This window comes from Pleurodeles waltl, chromosome 6, assembly GCF_031143425.1.
Source record: "Pleurodeles waltl isolate 20211129_DDA chromosome 6, aPleWal1.hap1.20221129, whole genome shotgun sequence".
In the NCBI taxonomy this organism is placed as follows: domain Eukaryota; kingdom Metazoa; phylum Chordata; class Amphibia; order Caudata; family Salamandridae; genus Pleurodeles; species Pleurodeles waltl.
In genome coordinates, this window is record NC_090445.1 from 1325643198 (window position 1) to 1325666122 (window position 22925).

Consider the following 22925-nt stretch of genomic DNA (forward strand, 5'->3'; position numbering starts at 1 on the left):
GGGGAACCTACCAAACCTGTGCATTTCTGAAAACTAGAGACCTAGGGGAATCCAAGGAGGGGTGACTTGCGGGGCTCGGACCAGGTTCTGTTACCCAGAATCCTTTGCAAACCTCAAAATTTGGCTAAAAAAACACATGTTCCTCACATTTCTGTGGCAGAAAGTTCTGGAATCTGAGAGGAGCTACAAATTTCCTTCCACCCAGCGTTCCCCCACGTCTCCCGATAAAAATGATACCTCACTTGCGTGGGTAGGCCTAGCGCCGGCGACAGGAAACACCCCAAAGCGCAACGTGGACACATCCTAAATTTTGGGAAAAAACAGAGGTGTTTTTTGCGAAGTGCCTACCTGTAGATTTTGGCCTCTAGCTCAGCCGGCACCTAGGGAAACCTACCAAACCTGTGCATTTCTGAAAACTAGAGACCTAGGGGAATCCAAGGAGGGGTGACTTGCGGGGCTCGGACCAGGTTCTGTTACCCAGAATCCTTTGCAAACCTCAAAATTTGGCTAAAAAAACACATGTTCCTCACATTTCTGTGGCAGAAAGTTCTGGAATCTGAGAGGAGCTACAAATTTCCTTCCACCCAGCGTTCCCCCAAGTCTCCCGATAAAAATGATACCTCACTTGCGTGGGTAGGCCTAGCGCCGGCGACAGGAAACACCCCAAAGCGCAACATGGACACATCCTAAATTTTGGAAAAAAACAGAGGTGTTTTTTGCGAAGTGCCTACCTGTAGATTTTGGCCTCTAGCTCAGCCGGCACCTAGGGAAACCTACCAAATCTGTGCATTTCTGAAAACTAGAGACCTAGGGGAATCCAAGGAGGGGTGACTTGCGGGGCTCGGACCAGGTTCTGTTACCCAGAATCCTTTGCAAACCTCAAAATGTGGCTAAACAAACAAATGTTCCTCACATTTCTGTGGCAGAAAGTTCTGGAATCTGAGAGGACCTACAAATTTCCTTCCACCCAGCGTTCCCCCAAGTCTCCCGATAAAAATGATACCTCACTTGCGTGGGTAGGCCTAGCGCCGGCGACAGGAAACACCCCAAAGCGCAACGTGGACACATCCTAAATTTTGGAAAAAAACAGAGGTGTTTTTTGCGAAGTGCCTACCTGTAGATTTTGGCCTCTAGCTCAGCCGGCACCTAGGGAAACCTACCAAACCTGTGCATTTCTGAAAACTAGAGACCTAGGGGAATCCAAGGAGGGGTGACTTGCGGGGCTCGGACCAGGTTCTGTTACCCAGAATCCTTTGCAAACCTCAAAATTTGGCTAAAAAAACACATGTTCCTCACATTTCTGTGGCAGAAAGTTCTGGAATCTGAGAGGAGCTACAAATTTCCTTCCACCCAGCGTTCCCCCAAGTCTCCCGATAAAAATGATACCTCACTTGCGTGGGTAGGCCTAGCGCCGGCGACAGGAAACACCCCAAAGCGCAACGTGGACACATCCTAAATTTTGGAAAAAAACAGAGGTGTTTTTTGCGAAGTGCCTACCTGTAGATTTTGGCCTCTAGCTCAGCCGGCACCTAGGGAAACCTACCAAACCTGTGCATTTCTGAAAACTAGAGACCTAGGGGAATCCAAGGAGGGGTGACTTGCGGGGCTCGGACCAGGTTCTGTTACCCAGAATCCTTTGCAAACCTCAAAATGTGGCTAAACAAACACATGTTCCTCACATTTCTGTGGCAGAAAGTTCTGGAATCTGAGAGGACCTACAAATTTCCTTCCACCCAGCGTTCCCCCAAGTCTCCCGATAAAAATGATACCTCACTTGCGTGGGTAGGCCTAGCGCCGGCGACAGGAAACACCCCAAAGCGCAACGTGGACACATCCTAAATTTTGGAAAAAAACAGAGGTGTTTTTTGCGAAGTGCCTACCTGTAGATTTTGGCCTCTAGCTCAGCCGGCACCTAGGGAAACCTACCAAACCTGTGCATTTCTGAAAACTAGAGACCTAGGGGAATCCAAGGAGGGGTGACTTGCGGGGCTCGGACCAGGTTCTGTTACCCAGAATCCTTTGCAAACCTCAAAATTTGGCTAAAAAAACACATGTTCCTCACATTTCTGTGGCAGAAAGTTCTGGAATCTGAGAGGAGCTACAATTTTCCTTCCACCCAGCGTTCCCCCAAGTCTCCCGATAAAAATGATACCTCACTTGCGTGGGTAGGCCTAGCGCCTGCGACAGGAAACACCCCAAAGCGCAACGTGGACACATCCAAAATTTTGGGAGAAAACAGTGCCTACCTGTGGATTTTGGCCTGTTGCTCACCCGGCGCCTAGGGAAACCTACCAAACCTGTGCATTTCTGAAAACTAGAGACCTAGGGGAATCCAAGGAGGGGTGACTTGCGGGGCTCGGACCAGGTTCTGTTACCCAGAATCCTTTGCAAACCTCAAAATTTGGCTAAAAAAACACATGTTCCTCACATTTCTGTGGCAGAAAGTTCTGGAATCTGATAGGAGCCACAAATTTCCTTCCACCCAGCGTTCCCCCAAGTCTCCCGATAAAAATGATACCTCACTTGTGTGGGTGGGCCAGGTGCCTGCAACAGAATAAGGCCCAAAACCTGAAGTGATAGAAGGGATAGCACAGCAAGTTTATAAGGGCATATTCTTTTAAACATCTTTAGACGGACTCTGCTTTGGGGACCCACATAAGTGAGGTGTCATTTTACTTGGGAGACTGAGGGGAAAACTGGGGAGTAGGAATTTTGTGCTGGAGCGGTGATCCTACTAAGAAAAATCAGGAAAGTATGCTTTTTTATGCAAATTTTGAGGTTTACAGAGGAGTCTGGGTAAGAAAATGTTGGGGGAGCCACACAAGCCACACCTCCCTAGACTCCTTGGGGTGCCTAGTTTTAAAAAGTTTCTGGGTTTTGTAGGTTTCCCTACATGACGGCCGCACCCAGGACCAAAAACATAGGTGGGCCCTCCCCCCCAAACACAGGTATTTTTGGAATATAGCACTTTGATGTGTGCACATACGTCCGTGATGTGCCGAACACTAAAATTGTGAAAAGAAACACACTTAGGTTATGTGAAGAAGACCCCTCACCCACCAACCAAGTTGGTGGCATGCTTCATCATCGGGGTCCCACCCGAGGCACCTAGCGTGTCTCAAGTGTGCTGCGACGCCTGATTACAGCGGAGCAGGTTTTGTCATTTGTACCACACATACTGGTTGGATTTGGCACGAGGGTGAGTGATGGTTCAGTAGATCAAATTTTATTAACAAGAGATTTCACAAAAGTGAAATGCACTGGTAATAACTGAAAGGCCAAAAAACTGAACCAATGACTCACAGCTCGTGAGCTGTAAAGCCACGACAAGGCACCAACCGCTTTACAGTCCATTCACACACCTTTCATACATGACATGCACTAGACCATTCACGCCGCCAGCCACGGGCCCAGCACATTACAAGACTCGCATCCACAGACAGCGCCAGTCAAGGGCCCATCACTTTCATACGCCCACATGCCTGATACAGCAATCACACAAGCTGATGAGTGTGTGGACTGGCGTTTGGCCGGCACTGCCAGCCAAGCGCCACACCACCAGCCAAGCGCCACCCCACCCACACCACCAGCCAAGCGCCACCCCACACACACCGCCAGCCCAGCGCCACCCCAAACACACCGCCAGCCAAGCGCCACCCCACAAACACCGCCAGCCAAGCGCCACCCCACCCACGCCGCCAGCCAAGCGCCACCCCACCCACGCCGCCAGCCAAGCGCCACCCCACCCACGCCGCCAGCCAAGCGCCACCACACCCACGCCGCCAGCCAAGCGCCACTCTACACATGCCATCCCCTTTTTTTTGTTTTTAAACAACAAAGAAACCACTAATCATAAATTAGTACAAAGCTACAAACACAAAAGCTCTAACTGAATACATGACTAATGCCAACCGTGAAACCGAACATATAAAAATATAAAACACCAGTTTACGCTCACGGAATTTCCCAATAATTCTTCTGTGTGTGGTAGCTCCTGAAACAGCCACCCACACACAGCCCAGGCTTTGAAGGACAATCAGGGCAGTACATCCTAGTCTCCTTCCTGATACCTCTTCGAGCACAGACTCTACATCTCTTAGCAGGAAAGTTTTTTTTGGCCGTGGGAGGAATGTGCTCAGCAAAGTGACGATCTTTCAATCTAGCCACATCCTCCACCACTGCTTCTCTAGGAACTCTTGCCTGTTCCAGCACAACAAGGCTAGCTATGATAGACTCCTGAAATTTCACAAATGTCATCCTTGACTCTGGAGAACTATCCTTAAACACAACAAAAGCATTAAAAGTTGCCAAGTGGAACAAGTGAAGCGCTAATTTCTTATACCACACATAAGACTTACGAGCAGCAGTGTAAGGTTCTAACCTCTGATCTACTCTATCAACACCACCCATGTGCTTATTATAGTCTAAGATGCACACAGGTTTGCGCACTTCGGCAACCTGACCCCAAACAGCCACAGGTGAAGTACTCTCATCATGGATGGTGCTTAGCATGTATACATCCCTCTTGTCTACAAATTTCAGAGCTAGCAGCTCATCATTCCGCAAGGCACTGCACTGTCCCTTCTCAAGTTTTTTACAGACAAGCTCTTTTGGATAGCCTTTCCGATTAGAGCGGATTGTGCCACAAGCAACAGTGTCCACTCTGAACTCCTTGAACAACCGAACTCCAGTGTAGAAGTTATCTACATATAAATGTTGACCTTTGTTAAACAGTCGTCTACCAAGTTCCCACACAATTTTCTCACTAACTCCAAAAGTGGGAGGACAACCAGGGGGGTCAATATTGGAATCCCTACCAGTGTAGACCCGGAAATTATAAACATATCCTGTACTACTTTCTGACAGCATATACAATTTAATTCCATACCGTGCCCTCTTGCTAGGAATGTACTGCCTAAAAACCAAACGACCCTTGAACAGGACCAAAGACTCATCTACAGATCTTTCTTTCCCTGGAACATAGATCTCTGAAAAACGATCTACCAAATGATCAAGGACAGGTCTAATCTTAAAAAGACGGTCAGAATCAGGATGATCTCGTGGCAAGGCTAAAGCATTATCTACAAAATGCAACATCCGAAGAAGAAGATCATACCGGTTACGACTCATGATGGCAGGAAATATAGCAGTTGCCATCAAGGGACTAGTAGACCAATATGAAGACAGCGACGGCTTCCTTATCAGCCCCATCAAAAAAGTTAAACCCAAGAACTTTTTCAACTCTTCCAGATTTGTGGGAATCCACCGGCTAGCTCTAGAGTGTGGCCTAAGTCTGGCAGCGTTGTCCCTCAAAAACTGCTCTGCATACAAATTAGTCTGCTCAACAATCTCTTCCAAAAATATATCGTCCATAAACAACTCAAAAAAGTTGACGGGCAAAAAGTTTTCCGTATTAACTCGACACCCTGGAAAACCAGTAAACGCAGGCAACTGTGGCTGCTCCATGTTTGGGGCAACCCATGCGTCAGGTCTTCCAATGGGAAGCCTTTCAGCCGCTGGCTCCTGCACCATTGGCACATCACTGTCCTCCTCTAAAACAGGCCCTTCATCAGCACTGAGAGTGGCTTCATCATCAGATGATTCATCTCTGACAGAAAATTCACTTCCAGAATCCTGCACTTCCTCCTCTGCCTCAGATGCAGAGTCAGTCTCATATTCATGGTCAGAAGATGACTCAAAAAGCACACTAACAACCTGCTGAGCGGTCATCCTACGGCTGGCCATGAGCCTTCCTACAAAAATTAACTGGACAAATACACCACCAACAACCAGCACTGTGTAAGATAAGTAACAAAGTATAGGTTTATCACTAAGAATTATGAACTCAAAAACTATACTGCTCACTTGCCTGAAAAAGCTTGACTCACCAGCAACTACTCTGCACAGCCACAGCAATCACCAACGATATCCTACTAAAAAGAGAAAAAAAAAAGCAAATTAGACATAAGACAACACAATAATCATTGTGCATAACTCTAAGGACAATTTCACACACAATCCTGCATTCAGTACACCACCTACAAACATGTCATTCATGCATTGCAACAATACTCACTTGGAGTAAATTTATTTACTTACCTAAAACATGCAACTACGCAAACCGCAGGACAACTACTGCCAAAACTGCAACAAGCCACAGCAAAGTCAGCAAAAGCTTTGAACTAGAACAAAAAGGAGAAAAACTGTTATTATCATAAAAGCAAATACTTCGCCAGTTGACAAACACTCCTCCACTAACCATTTTTTCATTTTCCCTTGTGTCTAGTCTTCTCTGCTTGGGGGAAGATGGGCCTAAAAAAAAATAGGCCAATCTACCCCCAAGGGGAGGGGGCAGAAATCGCCCAGATTACATTGCACCCTTTGGGGGGGCGACCCTTGCCCAAGGGGCCACACCCCCACACAAAGCACACACACACACATATAGTATCCCTGGCGCTATGGGGATTCTGCCCCCCTTGGGGACAGAAAGGCCTAAAAAATAGGCATATCTGCCCCCAAGGGGGGCAGAACTGCCCAAAAATACATGTGGGCCCCTGGGGGCGACCCTTGCCCAAGGGGCCGCCCCCCAACACAAAAAATAAAAACCAACAATAAAATCCCTGGTGTCTAGTGGCTTTCTGCCCCCCTTGGGGGCAGATCGGCGTAAAAATAGGGCCAATCTGCCCCCAGGGGGGGCAGAAACGACGTAAAATACATTTGCCCCCAAAGGGGAGCGACCCTTGCCCAAGGGGCCGCCCCCCAACACAAAAAACACAAATCAACAATAAAATCCCTGGTGTCTAGTGGCTTTCTGCCCCCCTTGAGGGCAGATCGGCCTAAAAATAGGGCCAATCTGCCCCCAGGGGGGGCAGAAACGACGTAAAATACATGTGCCCCCAAAGGGGAGCGACCCTTGCCCAAGGGGCCGCCCCCCAACACAAAAAATACAAATCAACAATAAAATCCCTGGTGTCTAGTGGCTTTCTGCCCCCCTTGGGGGCAGATCGGCCTAAAAATAGGGCCAATCTGCCCCCAGGGGGGGCAGAAACGACGTAAAATACATGTGCCCCCAAAGGGGAGCGACCCTTGCCCAAGGGGTCGCTCCCCTACACTAATAAGCACACACACAGAGAAATCCCTGGTGTCTAGTGGGCATTCCTGCTGCTCAAAGAGACATCGAGGGAAAGGAAAACCCTCAGAGCACCCCCACCCCGCACGAAGGTGAAAAACTCACCTTCTCCCTTAGACGCGCTGGAAGCAAATGGCTTCCAGCGCGTCTTTCCCCCTTTCCCTGAAATCAGCGCACGATCGCGCGCTGACGTCATTGGGGGGGGCGGGGGGGTGGGCGTGAAAGGGGAAGGGATTCCCCTTTCAGCCCTGGCCTGGAGGTGTTGGGGGGCGGCCCTCGGGGGAAGCGCTAGCGCTTCCCCCGACTGCCAGTCCCAGGACGTAATGGTTACGTCCATGGCGCCACACGGGCGCTGCCATGGACGTAACCATTACGTCCCTGGCGTGGAAGGGGTTAATGCAGTGCCTACTTTGAACACCTTTTACCAAAGTATTATGGAAACATGATTCTGGAGGTGGCAATGTGGGACAAGAATGTTTGTGCGCATTGACTGTGTGGCATTTTGTTGTGGTGACAGGTTCTGCTGTTTGTTGTGCTGCAGCATGTTTGTGCAGCATTACTGCAATGTGATGTGTTTTTGTGACTGTGTTGGATTTCTGTTTTGTTGTGTTGCTCCCTGCTATGTTTTTCAGTGTTGTTGTGATGCCTTTTGTTGGTTACTGTGTAATGTGCTCTTGTTTACTTTAGATATGTGAACAGATGGCTCTATATTCACAGCCAAAAGTAGTACACGCCTTTAAAGTAAATGTGACCGACATCTACTTAACACTGCCTAAAGTGGTAAAATAGCGCTGCTACAGCTTTTCCTCTACTTAAAACATGGGTCAGCCCCAAACAGTGGGAATGAGTGTGTCTTAAGACAACACTTGCAATGTTTGCTTTGTTAACATGGCCCCTGAGCGGGAAACCAAAAGAACAGACCAGAATGATCATGATATGGGACTGTATGAACTACATGTCATTAAATGAGACTGTGGTGGGACGATCAGTAGGTATTGATTTAAGCTTGGAAGCATACGGTCATAGGTGAGCCATAATCATTAATTGTTGGGGTGATATCCGGTCCCACAGCATACAGACCTCGAAAATGCAATATATGAATGTGTAGGATGTCTGAATGTGTTTACAAAGGCCGCCTTTTAAAGGATTTGCAGGTGTGTCCTCTCACATATAATTAAAAGTGTGTATTGTAAAATGAAGCAGTATAATGTTCACTTGATTTTGAACAAACATTAACAAAGAAAAAGGAAAAATAAAATTATTTTGGATACATTGTTGTAAGATTTCGCTGTTGACAGTGCTATAGGAAATGATGATTGCCAAGTGTAAGCCATGACGGCATGAGGCTGTTGTATAAAGGATCAGAAGCAATATTTCGAATTGAGTAAGACTGAGCATACGAGTTCACAGTATTAAAACGGGGGGTCTCATTGGAATAACATTATAAATCCTCTTTAGTGGAAAAAAATAATAATAATTCATAGCGGCTTGGAATGGGCATGGGTGTGAAGTAGTAGTAAAAAATACAAGGGAAATGCAAGAGATCATCCAGAGACTACATAGGCAGGGAACAAAATGGAATGCTCAAATGTGACTCTTTAGGGAGGTTTCAGTCTCTCTATTGTTTTAGGTGATGACCAGGAGGCTATAATCTTGCTCTTCCTCTGTGGTCTATAGCCAAACCCGCGAGTTGTACTTTGTGTGAATTTGAATGGATCAGAAAAGACTCCAAAGGGCCATTGGTTGTTTTTGTCAGCTAGGACACATGACACTTTGATGCCAAGCTTGTTTTCTAGTGAGAGAAATCATTGCTCAGGTATGGTCTGAACCAAAAGGTGGCAGTCCATGCCTTGGAGGTGGTTAATGACCAGATCTGGCACATCAACAAGTCATAAGCCACAAAAGGAAATCTGGCTGAACGCTTTTGGAAAAAACGTTTTATCGCCATGAAGAGGCACTGTCAAAGGGTGATGTTATCGAAAATAACATCATTTGCTGTTATGACTGTAATGTTCTTAACTGTTTTAGAACATTGGTCCATTGAAGAGGATGGAATGGCACTGGGCCAATAATGGCCTTCTAATCTAACTTTCCAATGTTTGGTTTTCTGTTTCTCCCTTTTTAATTTAGAATTTCTAGCCCTCCCATTTTTCATAAAATAAATATAATTATGTAGATAGTTGTGTGTGTATATATATATATATATATATATATATATATAGAGAGAGAGAGAGAGAGAGAGAGAGAGAGATACATAATTTGATATATTTTAATTCAATCTGCTCTGTATTTTATCTCTTCTACACTATTTCAATGTACTTTGTTTGCTCATTAAAATCAAAATTATACAGAAATGTCTTTAAAAATTGCATATTTATTAGCGATCAACTGAGATCTGAACTTCACACCTGGCTTTTTTTGTGTCTCCTCTCTTGCTCAGCATAAACGCTGCACCCCAGCTGCCATGGAGATGTACTACACCGAGGAACATGGGGGGCCTGGAGGAAGCCTCTACACAGCCCTCAGCCACCTCAGCCAGGCCAAAAAGAGTGCCCCTGTGCTGACCTCGTCTTGGGTGCCGGTGCCCAGCACTCAGAAGGTGGCTGGCAAGGCGCAAGATAAGCTGGCAGCCTCACCGCAGTAGGTCGGTGGGGTGGCGGAAGAGAAGAGGTCCTTGTTTGGTCCCTCTCAGCAGCAGGCGGCCTGCCCACCCTGAGAGGCGCAGCTGGATTGTGCGACTGGAGTATAACAGATACTTTGGGGGACAGTATAAACGCATTATACACACAGCACTTGCTTTTGAAAGTAAATTCTAAAACAGAGGCAGGCCACAGATCACAGAGGTGCTCTCCTTGAGCATTAGAGGGGTAGGTGGAGGTGTCACCAATACGACATATTGATAATTTCCCAGTTAATACCTGTAATGTTTTGAAACTCCAGTATTTGTCTTGTAGGAGAGCAGACCTCTGCTCCTGCACTCTGCCTTCTGTGCTTCCTATAACCGTCCTCATCTCTCGCCCCCAAATCAAAGCCCCGTGGCTATCACTGTTTATTAGTTTCCCACTCCCTCGTTGACGCCCCAGGACCAAGGCTGGGGCCTTCAGCACTTCTGCCTGAAATTAAACCATTTTGTGGCAGGGAATGCTTCTCCCTCGAACGACACAGGGTTTTTTGCGCTTTTGCTTTTACTGTATTTTTTTGTCTGCAAACAATAGTATTTTCAAATTATGTATTATTTGATGTCGGGCTGTTTCTTCGCAAAGCACGTAAGTACAGCCAGTGAGACAAGAAACGATTTGTAACTCAAAGCTGATATTTCACCATAGAGTCCCATTCTGACTTCTAGTCGCTGAGCTCTTCCTAACCTAACCTTTCTCTTCACCTATCACCTGTTGTCCTAATTTATTTTCCCTGTCACTCACCATTGCTTACGACCTCCACGTCTACGTTGGCGGTCTACCCAACTTGCTAAGCAGCATGGGTTCTCACATCCAAAGGACTATACATAGCGTAGGTGCAGGGGAGAATCAGTTGCACGCCAGACATCACTTTAAGGCTAGTGGGGCTATGTAAAGGTCAGGAATGTATCAGTGCTTAATATGTACATGAATAAATAATTAAGTAAATGCATACATAAATAGCTTCATTAGTTAGTTAGTTGGTTACTTTATGTCGCAGCCACAGCGTTTTAGGGGAGGCCAGCGCCACCCCCTCCCACAGGCACCACACACTTACACTGCCAGCTTCACCACTGCCTGCATGTTGACCTCCACTGCCCCCAGTGACAGAGTCATAACGCATTACAATATACACACAAACGTAACAGAGAATTACAAACAACCCAGGGCAGTACTCAGATCGTTAGCCAATAAATAACCGAGCATGAATGTAGTCACTACCACTAAAAATATAATCGCCTGCGTTAAAAAGTCATTTTCTACAGACTACTAAAACCTGTGATCTAATCTTAACGTAGTAGTCCTGATCAGCACAATTGTCTATGAGCACACCTAACCTCAGGGTTATTTGGAGGGCACTGCCACCTCTGACATCATCTTCATCGTCCGATCAAACACCTCTGCCACTTATATTATTAGGAGCCACTCTTTCAAACATCAGACTTCATCCTATTTGGACAAACGACTTATTTCAATCATAACTCCTTCCTATGAAATGGTTCACAAGCAAAATATTGATTTCTTTAAACATGTGAAATAGATTGATGTCAAAGCTGGCATTCATAACTGGTAATTTGAAGCTACCTGAGCTGGTCCCTTATTCACTGAGGTGTTTAGGATGTCAGCAGTCACTGACCCAAAACTGCAAAGGTGGATCACCACTCCTGAAAGCTGTACAAGGTCTAGGATGGGCAGAGAAGGACAATAAGGCAAAGACACAGTAAACTTGTTTGGGCTCATAAGTTGTGTGAATGCGGCCATCCGAAGAGGGTGAGACATGAATTAGAGAAGCCCCCGCAGATCACCGTACCCCGAACCCCTGTTCGCTAGTGCTCAAGTACCACTTTGCAGACCCACAAATACTTGTTAAAGGTGTGTCCACGCCCAGAAGATTCAAAGCAACCAATAGGAGGAGAAGTCTCACTGCTCGGGGCGTGGCAGAGCCCAGGGTACCCGTTTGGGATCTACACAACCACACCCCCTTGTTGTGGCTACAAAATCGGAAGTGGTAGAGCGTTCCGTACTAATAATTTACCTGTATTTGGACGCTCTACTGGTAGAGCGTTCCGTACTAATAATTTACCTGTATTTGGACGCTCTTTAGGCCGATGAATCTTTTGGCTAAGTGGGACCCTCGACACCCTTAATCAGTCAATTTCATTAAATCAATAATCAATAACGAACATAAGCAATACCCTGCTCAACATAACACTTAACAATTAGTCCAGAATACATTTCGGCGAACCCTGACCTTTCAGTCAGGAATAACCACACCAGTTTATTGCAAAGTTAGTGAATTTATTTCCCTATATTAACAAAGCTAGCACAATATAGATGTGTCTCAACACCAAATGATAAACATAAATGAACATTAATAGCTGTCCATAGCGGCGAAACAAGTGTAATCTATGTAGCATTTGAATCACAAGGCATTCGATAATAGCTATGCAAATCACTAATACGATAATCTGTAATGAACTAATTGCATACATTTAGTCAGCATAACAAGGTCTCAAATTGCATCATGCAACAAAAGGAATCCTCATCTAACCTCAAATTAGCATCGGCATGTGGGACTTCATGCAAAAACAATTTAGCAACATTAATTTGGAAAACTCCTAGCTAGGGATCTTGTCAAAAATCAGCAGTTGGTTACCTAAAAGAAACACAATGCAATTGTACAATTTCCTTTCATATTTACCAATTACAATCAGCATTCAAGGAAGTCTTCGTCTCACAGGTACCGTTTCTCGATCAGCATGGGACGGGGCAAAGGGGCAGGGGTGGACGGGGCAGTTGCCTCACGGCGGCAAGATAAAACTACTACTTCATGCAAAGGGATCAAATCAAAGTTAAAGTCTCTAGGGCAAGAATCATTTAAAGTCTCCTTCTCTCGATTAGAGAAAGCATCAAAGTCTCTCAAAATGGCGTCGCAGCAAGGTGGGCCATATTAGCTACGAAGTCTGCAAAATGGCGGGTATCGAGCTGGCAATGGCTACTTTCTTCTCGTGCACCTGGTTTTTATAGACAACAGTTCGAATCCAGTAGGGTCTTCCATTGGAGGGTTCATAGGTTAGCTTCAAATTGTCCAATCAAAAACGACAGTTCTCAAGCTTTTACTTAAGCATACATTATCCTTGGAGATGGGTACGCAAGTTGCAACTTTTTATACCAATTAGCTCACTTTCAGAGCCTCCATTGTCCGCACCTGCAGATCGACCTTGGAGTAAAGAGAAAATATGCCAGGCTGGCACGAAACTTTAAGATAAGCATGTGAACGATCTCAGTGGAAAAGTACAGCTTCAAGCAAAATACACGTTTAATAGCACATTGGAAAAATACGAGCATCTAAACCGTGAGACCGGGCAACTAGGCCAAAGCCTCCGCTAAAGTAATGCTAAGCTAAAACATTTCAAGCAAGCAAATCATAGCACACGTTTATGATTATGTCGGATTAGTGCAATTCTAATACATCACGTTATATAAAGCACGCTTATAAATGTTGGCAAACTACTCTAAGGGCACATTTTGTCCCCGTACAATCTTTATTAGTTCGGTTAAAGTCACACATGATTATTGCAGCACTACGTTTAAGCGTAAATAAATGTAAAACCTTCATTTTCTGCTTCATCAGAAGTGCAGCAGTACTTCTCAGCAAAAAATATAGTTTGCCCACAAAGTTTGGAAAACAAGAAGTTCATCGAGGTGCATCATTTTAGAGGCATGAAAAGTACCAAAATAAATACCCAGCTCCTAGTAAAGGGCAGGCTGAGCACAGGGAAACGCCAACCCAAATTAAGCACTGATCATTCCTTTGCCGGAAAGACTGGGTAATGAGTCCATGTCAGGCATTTCTTGAATCTCAACCCCTGAGACCCCAACACCCCTCTTGCCTTCTCTTCAATATTTTGGAATTCTAGGATAGAGCCGAGTTCTGCCACCACTTCCAGGATTACATCCATCATCATTGATGGGTTCTGGGTATGAAAGACTCAATGTCCTCGTTCCTGGTCATCTCCTTTGAAATGGCTTCTCCGAGGCACCTTCGTTGCATTGCAGGACTGCCTCTTCCGCTCCACTGCTCCTCACGTCAATCACTGCCTCCCATTTCCACATATCCTGCACTCCTCTTATCTGTCTCATCCGAAGCCACTTTATTCGCCTTTCCTCTTCTTATGCTTTATCTCGCAACTCAAACTTACCTCTCATTTTCTGATTTCTTTGTCTTCTCCTTTCCCCTAGTTTTCTTCCCCTTCATTTTCACTCGCTTGTTCTCCTTGCCCAATCTTCCTATTTGCCACCTCCTCTAAAAAAATGCTATTATTGTCTTCTCATTTGATCCTGTCCTATTCCTACTCTAAAGATAATCTGGCCTTCCCTTCTCATCCCCTTTCACTTCCTGGCCTCTTCACGCTTGGCTGCCCTCACACCCCTCTCCATATATTCCCTTCACGCTTCCATCTGTCCTTCCCTTTTCCTCGCTTCTCTCCTCTGCTTCGAATACTCTCTCCTCACCCATTCTTTACACAGCCATCTTTGAGCTCTTCTGCTGCCTGGGTTCTATCTAGCTCTCATGGAAAGCGTTGCTGCTTTAACAACACTTTATATGTTTTTTATAGAACTTGTGATCTGTTGCATTCACAGCGCTGCACACCCACGTGTCTCAAGTGCCAAATTATTGTTCTGATGAGCATCTTTTCTGTTAGTAAAACCTATAAATGTCTTCTCTGTCTCTGTTTATTCTCTCGTGACCTGCCCCAGAGATCCCACCGCCTATCTGACTCCAGGTATAACCTGTGTAGGAGATGGGCAACAGAAAGGCGGGGGGTCTGAAGGCATGAATGCTTGTGTTTGTAACATGATAAGCTCTTGTGCGTGTCCAGTAGACAAAGGCGAAAAAACGGAGTAATTAATAAACCTTTCAGATAGAGCAGGTGTCGCATACCGGGAGATTTCTTATGACATCTCTGAAATTTCAAAACCTTAGTTTGGTCATAGGTACTTGAGCAACTAAACTGTTATAGCGGCTAAATGGTGACTTGGACCTCAAAAAATAGTTGACTTATGTGGACCCCTCACTGAATAATTAGAGGAATATGGGGACCACCACTGAGGAACTACTGGAAACCGGGGACCCCTGCCATGGCATTTTCAAAGATTTGAACATCAAAACAGCACACAAACATACAAGTATCCATCAAACAAATACACAACTGAAGAAATATTTAATTTAATTCGTAAACAAATATAGAAACATTGAATTTTTAATTTTAACAACGGGAAGATTGGTGCTTTTCGAATTTGTTTTTTAATTCTAAATGAAGAAGCAATATGCTGAAGTCTAACATATAACTTTCTGATTTTTGCTCCTAATATTGCTCTCTTTTTGTCCATGTTTCAGTTGAGACCACCTATCATTCTTAATTCATTCTGTTAGATGTTCTTGCACTGCTCTAACAATTCAAGCTAAGGATACCGACTTCATTTTTAGTTTCCATTTTCAAAATCCTTCATGTCTAAAATTTCCAATGTTACATTTTGCTTCGTTATTTGTATATACTTAACTAATCCGTTAATATTATTTATTTTTAAAACAATTGCTGCACCCTAAGTAGGTGTTGCCATATGTAAAGAACTGCTGCTCAACAAATGTCCATAGTCACCATTTGCAGTCTCATGGAACACCTGTGATCTTTCACAACATTAGGAACTCTTTCCAAAACATACTTGATATGGTCTGCGATGAGCCTCAGTAGGAATGCTTGACTGTGGAGATGTGTTAAATACATGATAACATTAATGGCAAAAGGCTAAGGAGCAGCTTTTATTTGGGATAATAAATGACACCAACATGAGTAAATTGAGTGTAAAAACATAACAATAGGTTTGACTAACACATGGGACAAACTGACATCTACATATTTAAGTATAGATTACTCATATACCACATTTATATAGTCTTAAGTCTGCTTATCCAAGCACTCGGGGCTTGGGTTTACTGAATGTGATTCACATGTGAAGTGGCAATGGTCCCAACCCCCTTGAATGTGTAAAGGATGCTTCAGAACTATATCACAGTCGGGTCAGTAGAGCATTGCATGTTCTGCAAGGTAAACATATTATCTGGTAAAAGAGTATCCACTTTGCCTCTCGCAACTCACTTAAAGTACTGCTCTGAAAGTGCCAATTTCAATCGAGTGCCAAGCGACCGGCACAGTAGGATGACAAAGCCAACTGACCAATATTGCAAAGAAACCGCTGAGAAACGTAGATCCCATAATCATTAAACATTAGGGCAAAGTTTAGACAAAGCAAACACTGGCCCCAAAATACTTAGGGGCATATTTATACTTTTTGATGCAAAACTGCACTAATGCAGTTTTGAAACAAAAAGTTTAGCACCGGCTTGCACCATTCTTGAGCACCAGCTGGGCGCCATATTTATGGAATGGCGCAAGCCAGTGCAAAGGGTGGGCTAGTGCAAAAAAACATGACGTTAGCCGGGTGGGGGTGGTAGTATGGGAGAAGGGTTTTTTTTGCACCAAATATGACGTTAGGCTGGTTAGAGGCAAAAAAAAATGGCTCTAACCAGCCTAGCATTAATTTCTGATGCAAAACCATCCATACCACATGACTCCTGTTTTAGAAAAGACAGGAATCGTGCCCACCATCCCAATGGCCAGCACAGGTGACCATTGTCCCCTGGGCATGGCCATTGCACCCTGTGCCATGCAGGGGGCACCAAGTTGGGCACCCAATGGCACTTTAATTAAAAAATACTTACCTCTACTTACCCTACTTACCTGGGATGAGGGTCCCCCATCCTCCGGTGTCCCTCTGGTGTGGGTGAGGGTGTTCCTGGGGCTTTGGGAGGGCACTTGTGGACCCATTAACGGTGTTTAATCATGGAAATGGGTCCACAGGACCCCTAGCACCTGGTCTGAATCAGGCGTTATATAATGGTACCAAGCAAGCTTTGCACCATTATTTAGCCCCTCCTCCCACCAAGCATTATTTTAGCACAGGGATAAATATAGGGCTATGGGGCTATGGGGTTAGCACCATTTTTTAGATGGGAACTCCTACTTCGAATCTCATTGATGAAAGGTAGGTTCACACATCTAAAAAATGGTGCAAGCTCCAATATTTTGACGTTAGACGTGTCTAACGTCAAAATATAAATATGGAGTTAGTTTTGCGCTGAATTTGCATAAAACAAATGGCGCAAATTAAGCGCAAATGGAGTATAAATATGCCCCTAGGTTGCTAAGACATAAACATGGGATATTAAATGCACATGCCTTCAAGTTTGATTTGTGTGCTAGTGGGGACAGAGTTGACTTTCTCCAGTTAAGTTAAGCCTGAAGATGGATTGTCTTGACTGTAGTTTTGCTACAGGGCTGTATATCTTAAATTGGCAATTGCAAGGAATCTACTTCTTATGGATGTGGTTGTGAGCTCCTAAAACAGAAACAGAGATATGATTAGCATGAGAACTTATTAGGTGAGTACCAGCCACCTAACTCAAGGGCGGGTCACCATAAACCTGATGCATGAAATATGGGTGCGACCAAGGACTACAAATGAAGAGTTTTACTTGATTAGGATAAGCCATTTATTCATGTTAACACCTTACTTATACTTTGGTAAGTTTTTCTGTATTCAGACACACTTGCGAATGCTTAATTTAGCACACTCACTCACCAATTTCCTAGGTGTTATGACGCCTTTCTGTTTCCTTTTTTCCTAATGACACCCTGTCATTAAGAGTATATTTCTCAACCTTAGTTTCCTTTTCTCATCGCCACATATCTAGTGGGAGTCTTTATCCCTATTTCTAATTCTCAATTTCTACTTCGTTTCACGTGCACATCAAACTTTTGGTGATATTTATAATAATAACATTTGTATCACTTGTGGTAGACTGTAATCACAGTTTTCTCTCTCTGTGGCTCCGTTTGGTAATGTCACTTGATGATTTTAGATACTCACGCGGTACTGGTGAAGGACTTGGCCACGATTTTAGTGCCAGGTATTAATTTTCTATAATCATATATAACTACAGATTATGACCAAGCTCATTATTATGTTTCTTACAGCCCCGAGGAAGTCAATGAGATTAATTTCTCGGAGACGAAACACGTGTTGGCTGTTGGATGTTGTTGTGATGACCACATATGGAATCTTTCTGATGTGATGAACATGTATGAAAACTTCACACAAGAATAAAGACACTGAACCTTAACTCTTTTCGGATTATATATTGATTCTCCAAAGACCAAGAACCTAACTGCACAGACTCTTATCTTATTTCATACGAGTGCCCTGGCTTTTTGAATCATCTCTGAAGGACATGTTCAGGATTGTGAGATTCTGTTTGTTCAGAAGACTGAATCCTCCAGGCAACTGGTAAAGAACAACAGAACTACAGCTCACTCATTGAGTCTGGTCTCATGGGCACTGCAGTTCCATCAGTATAACAAAACAATTCAGACTATTTTAGAGTTCATTGTTCGAGATGAAGGCAACTTTGTAAGTCACCTCAGACACATGTACCACTCTTTTTGTGGAAGTGGTGGATCTAGGTGTCATCATCACCACCAGCAGGTCAACTCTTCACTAGCTCTGTACCTCAAAACCTCAAGGACACCCATTCCTCTTGGACAAGTATTTGCAGGATACATTCAAATGGTGTCCCTGAGCTAAGCCTTACTGGCTGTTTAAGCAGGAGATTGACTGGTGCCCCTAGTTCTCCAGGAAACCTATTTTCATCTTTCAGTTCTTCCTGGCCAGAGTTGTTACCTGAGGTTCATGGTGGGTTACCAGCACTATCAGTTCATGGGTCTGCCGTACGGACTGAGGATCACTCCATGGGCCAAATGTATGACCATTTCATTTTGTGAATCTCTCATTGCGATTCATTGTGAATCTCAATTAGAAACTCGCAAAATGAAATGTACAAATGTCTCTCAGACACATCTAGTGATTCCCAATGGGGTCGCAAATGACCCACCTCACTAATATTCATGAGGGAGGTCACAATTTGAGACCCCATTGGGAATGGCCGCACTCAGAAGGATGGTGGCCTGCTGGGGACAGCAGACCACCATGTTGTGACTACTTTTCAGTAAAGCAATTTTTTTTTAATGCAGCCTGTTTTCTTCAAAGAAAACAGCATGCATTTCAAATAGAAAAATAAAAGGATTTCTGTTCATTTTTTTCAGAGTAGTTAGTGGTCCGTGGGACCACTGTCTGCAGTGAAAAATTATTTTTGCATACATTTACAAAAAGGAAGAGGCCACGTGGGGACCACTTCCCGTTTGCGAATGAGTTAACACCAATTTGAAATTGTTGTAAACTGAGATTGTTTTGTGACCACATTCACAGTCAGAAAACAATCATACACACCACTCGGATTCAGTATTAGGAAGGGACGCCTTGAACATGACTCTTCCTAATACCGAATTGCAAAACCCAAATTGTGATTCGGTCACAAGTTACCGATATGGCATTTGAGCTTTGTACATCCCCAAAAGCATTTTTCTAGTCGATAATCAGGCCGATTCTGTGAATTGGTCCATTTGTGACTAGAAAAATGCTTTCCATATCTGGCCCTTTATGTCTTTACAAAAATGCTAAAAGTTTTGGTGCCTTTAATGCAATGCCTGGAGTTCAAGTATTTCCACACTATGAAGATTGGCTAGTGAGAGTGAATTTTGTGGTGTTAGCCTGGAAAAAATGTCAGTGGACAATAACTCTCTACCATGGCTTTAGGTTTACAATCAACATCCAAACATTCCACCTATCTCCTTCATGGAAAATTACCTTCTAAGAGCGGTACTGGACACCACCCACATGAAGACCTCCTCAGAGGATCGTGGACATTCAAGAGATGAATCAGTCATTTCTGACTCATACCTGGATAGCCTCATGCATTCTGTTGATGCCAGGTGACAGAGGATGGATATTCAGTGGTGCCTGAGGTCACAGTGGCTCCAGCATTAACCTCACATCTCGGGTGTAGATTGTAATGATTTCCAAAGTGAAGAGAACTTGTGTAAGAGAGTTTAAGACTTAATATTACTCTTTCATAATAGGTTACCAAACGAAACATATTTACTATTATTTCATAGTTTCTTTTTCTCAAGTTCAGAAATCAAAACAATGTCTTATTCTTCAATCCATCTGGAATGAAATTTACACAGACACACTATTAAGCAGTTGGTAATGCTACCCTCCGGACTCTTCAGTGCTTTCCGTCAAAGCAAAATGAGGACTAGTGTTACTATCCCAACATTTGCCATTTTATAGCACCCAGTGCTCAGTTGGAGATGAGTCAAAAGAAGACTAAATACATCAGGGCCTAACATGCTTTAGAAATGAGTATTTCTAGGTAATTTTATTGTTCACCAAGTAAGTGCTCAAATTAATTATCTCTCAACTCTTTTAATAATATGCTTCACCACCAAATTCACAGTACTTGTCTCAAGCAGTGGTTCAGATAGAGGACTGTAGCATTATGAACCACAGTAACACTCACCAAGGGCGGATGAGTATCACTTTATTCTCCTGCCAGAAATATGCCATCTACCATAACAAGATGGGGAGGAGAACTCGGATGAAAAGCATCAGACATAAAAGGCTTCTTCTAGGAGGCATGAAAAGTAGGGCGCATCTTCCCAGATTTAGGATGAAATTGATTTGTTTGATTATCAACAAGGGACCATAAAATTGAGCATGAAATCATACTGGCAATTTTTGTGTGGGCAAGAAGCTGGAAGACAGCCAATCCTTCCCTCTCACTTTGAAGTTTGATACCAGTCCTTTTAATCTATCTGCTCCAGCCTTTGTTGTAGTTTTAAATAATTGTACATTTCGGCCAATCACTTGTTTTTCAGAACCATGTCTCTCTAGGAAATCTGAAGTAGCAGGTACAAGAAGAGTGGACAACTGAGAAGATGGAAAGAAACAAGGATGGAAATTCTGTATACAACAGAATGGAAAAGCCTTGGTAGCAGAGCGAATAGAGTTGTTATATGAGAACTCTGCTAAGAATAAGTATTCTGCCCAGTTGTTTAGAGTGGAATTGCAGAAACACCTCAGATACAGATCAAGACCCTGGTTGACATTCTCAGTCTGTTCATTAGATTGTGGATGGTAAGCTGAAAACAGAGCTTGATGGATACCCAAGGTAAAACAAATTGTGCAGCAGGACCTAGAAATGTACTGAAAGCCCCTGTCTCAGATTATAGTGTTGGTATCAAATGCAGGCAGATTATAGGAGTCGATCAGGCCAAGATGGCAGAGATCTGAAGAGGATCCATAGATAATCCATTCATTCTCAGCTTTACAGGATAGCTGGTTTTACCTGACACACAGAGGGTCAAAACAAACAGGGACTCAAAAAGGACGTAGAGAAGATCAAGGTGTGTCTAGGTACCCCATAGGAAATTGGTTTAGCACATCACAGAATATGCTCTTAATGAATATTTGAAAAAAATGCTGGAGCATTGGTAAGACCCAAGGAAAGACACAATGGGGCACATTTATGAGCCCTAGGGCCACCTTGTGGCACATTAGCGTCATTAATTTTTACGCTAATGTGGCCCAATGAGGCCAAAATCCCCATGCCATATTTACAGAGTGGTGAAATGCATGCATTGTTCCACTTTATAACCCTTTGTGCCACATCATGCCAGCGCATAATGTATGCAAAGGGGGCGGTCCCCAGCTTCCATTAATTTGAATGGGCCCCTATATACCCTGCAGGAGTTGTGCCAACCTTTTGGCACTACTCCTGCAGAGTACATCAATAGCGTCACACAGAATTACGCTATTGCCCCCTACCCTGCGCCATGGTGCCCCACATTAAATTATAAATAAGGAGCGTACATGGTGGCGATGGGGGGGGGGGCACTAAGGGGCATAAGGAAAGTGGCACTGCACTCAGTGCAGAGCCATCATCCATAAATCTGCCCCAATATTCATAGTGCCCAAACGGTGTCAGAAAGGCTGTCCTCTACTCATCATTCATCTTTTTCTGGAGAACATGGAAAGCTCCATAGAGGTCTAACTTTATGAAATACCTAGCACCCTGAAGAGACTCAAGGAATCTCTAGTTTCTCCATTTTTCCACTCTCCTTTCTTTAAGTGTTTGTTCCATCCAGAGAATTGTATTCAGGAGTTCAACAAATGAGGAAGCGCTGGGGACTATTGGCAACTCATTGTTGAACTTCTCTTTTAACCCTCTTCAAATACGGTCTTCTGAGTGTGTTCCACCCAGGTGGCTTCAGCTGAAAGCTCATAAAATTGTGCCAGTAGAACAGTACATCAGGATTTCCCTGGGATATTGAAACACAAGGCATTCTCTGTGGAAGCTTCATGGTCAGGTCTCTCAAACCTCTTCTTGACATTTTTCAAAAACGTGACATACATTTTCAAACAGGGGTCTTCAGTGACAACTAAGGGAGTTGCATAAGCCAGAGCTGCACTAGTACCAGGGTCAATCAGATACCCCATTTTGTATCTCGAAGAGGAAAATTGTCAAGGTCTAAGGCAAAATAAATCAACAGGTCATCAAAAAACTCCTTTAATCTCAAAGTTGAAGGACTGATGGCAGGAAGATAAGTCCTGGAATGGATTTCTTGGCGAAGGGCAGCATTCTTGGTCCATAACTGGTTGAAATCCTGAGTTTGCTTCTGAAGGACAAAGTCCTGGTCTACACCCGGATCCATGATTGATGGAGTCAAAAATGTTATGGCATCACAACCTGTTCAGGTCTGGATGCTTACCCCTAAACTGGGTCTTTTGCTGTAAAGATAAGGGTGACTGTTGAAGGAAGCCAAGATGTCACCACACACACCTGAATATCTGTAAGGCAAATGCCCTCAAGAAGCTTCCATCTTCTCAGGAAGAAACCGCCAAAGGTATAAAAAAAACTCCTTTCTAGATGAAGACTTCAGAGGGTTGGAGAAAACCAGGAGTTCCAAATCTGACAGTGGAATTCTTCAGGAGCGAGGAGTCTCAGTCAGTATGTAGGGGAAGTGAAGAAACAAATGGCCAAATTTACAAGAAAGTGGCGCTTCGGTACTAATGAGCCACTTTTCTTGCAACGCCCT

General features: G+C 44.1%; 1 protein-coding gene and 1 long non-coding RNA gene across 2 annotated transcripts in view; one reads left to right on the forward strand and one right to left on the reverse strand.

Moving 5' to 3' along the window:
- The window catches only part of CALY (calcyon neuron specific vesicular protein), a 141319-nt gene extending 126789 nt beyond the window's left edge, over positions 1-14530 (forward strand). Inside the window, exon 5 of the mRNA XM_069240632.1 lies at positions 9570-14530. Within this exon, the coding sequence (XP_069096733.1) occupies positions 9570-9773 (204 nt within the window). The 3' untranslated portion in view covers positions 9774-14530. The remainder of the gene's footprint in view (positions 1-9569) is intronic.
- LOC138300829 (uncharacterized) overlaps positions 1-22925 on the reverse strand; it is a 295919-nt gene that overhangs the window by 178350 nt on the left and 94644 nt on the right. The window lies entirely within an intron of this gene.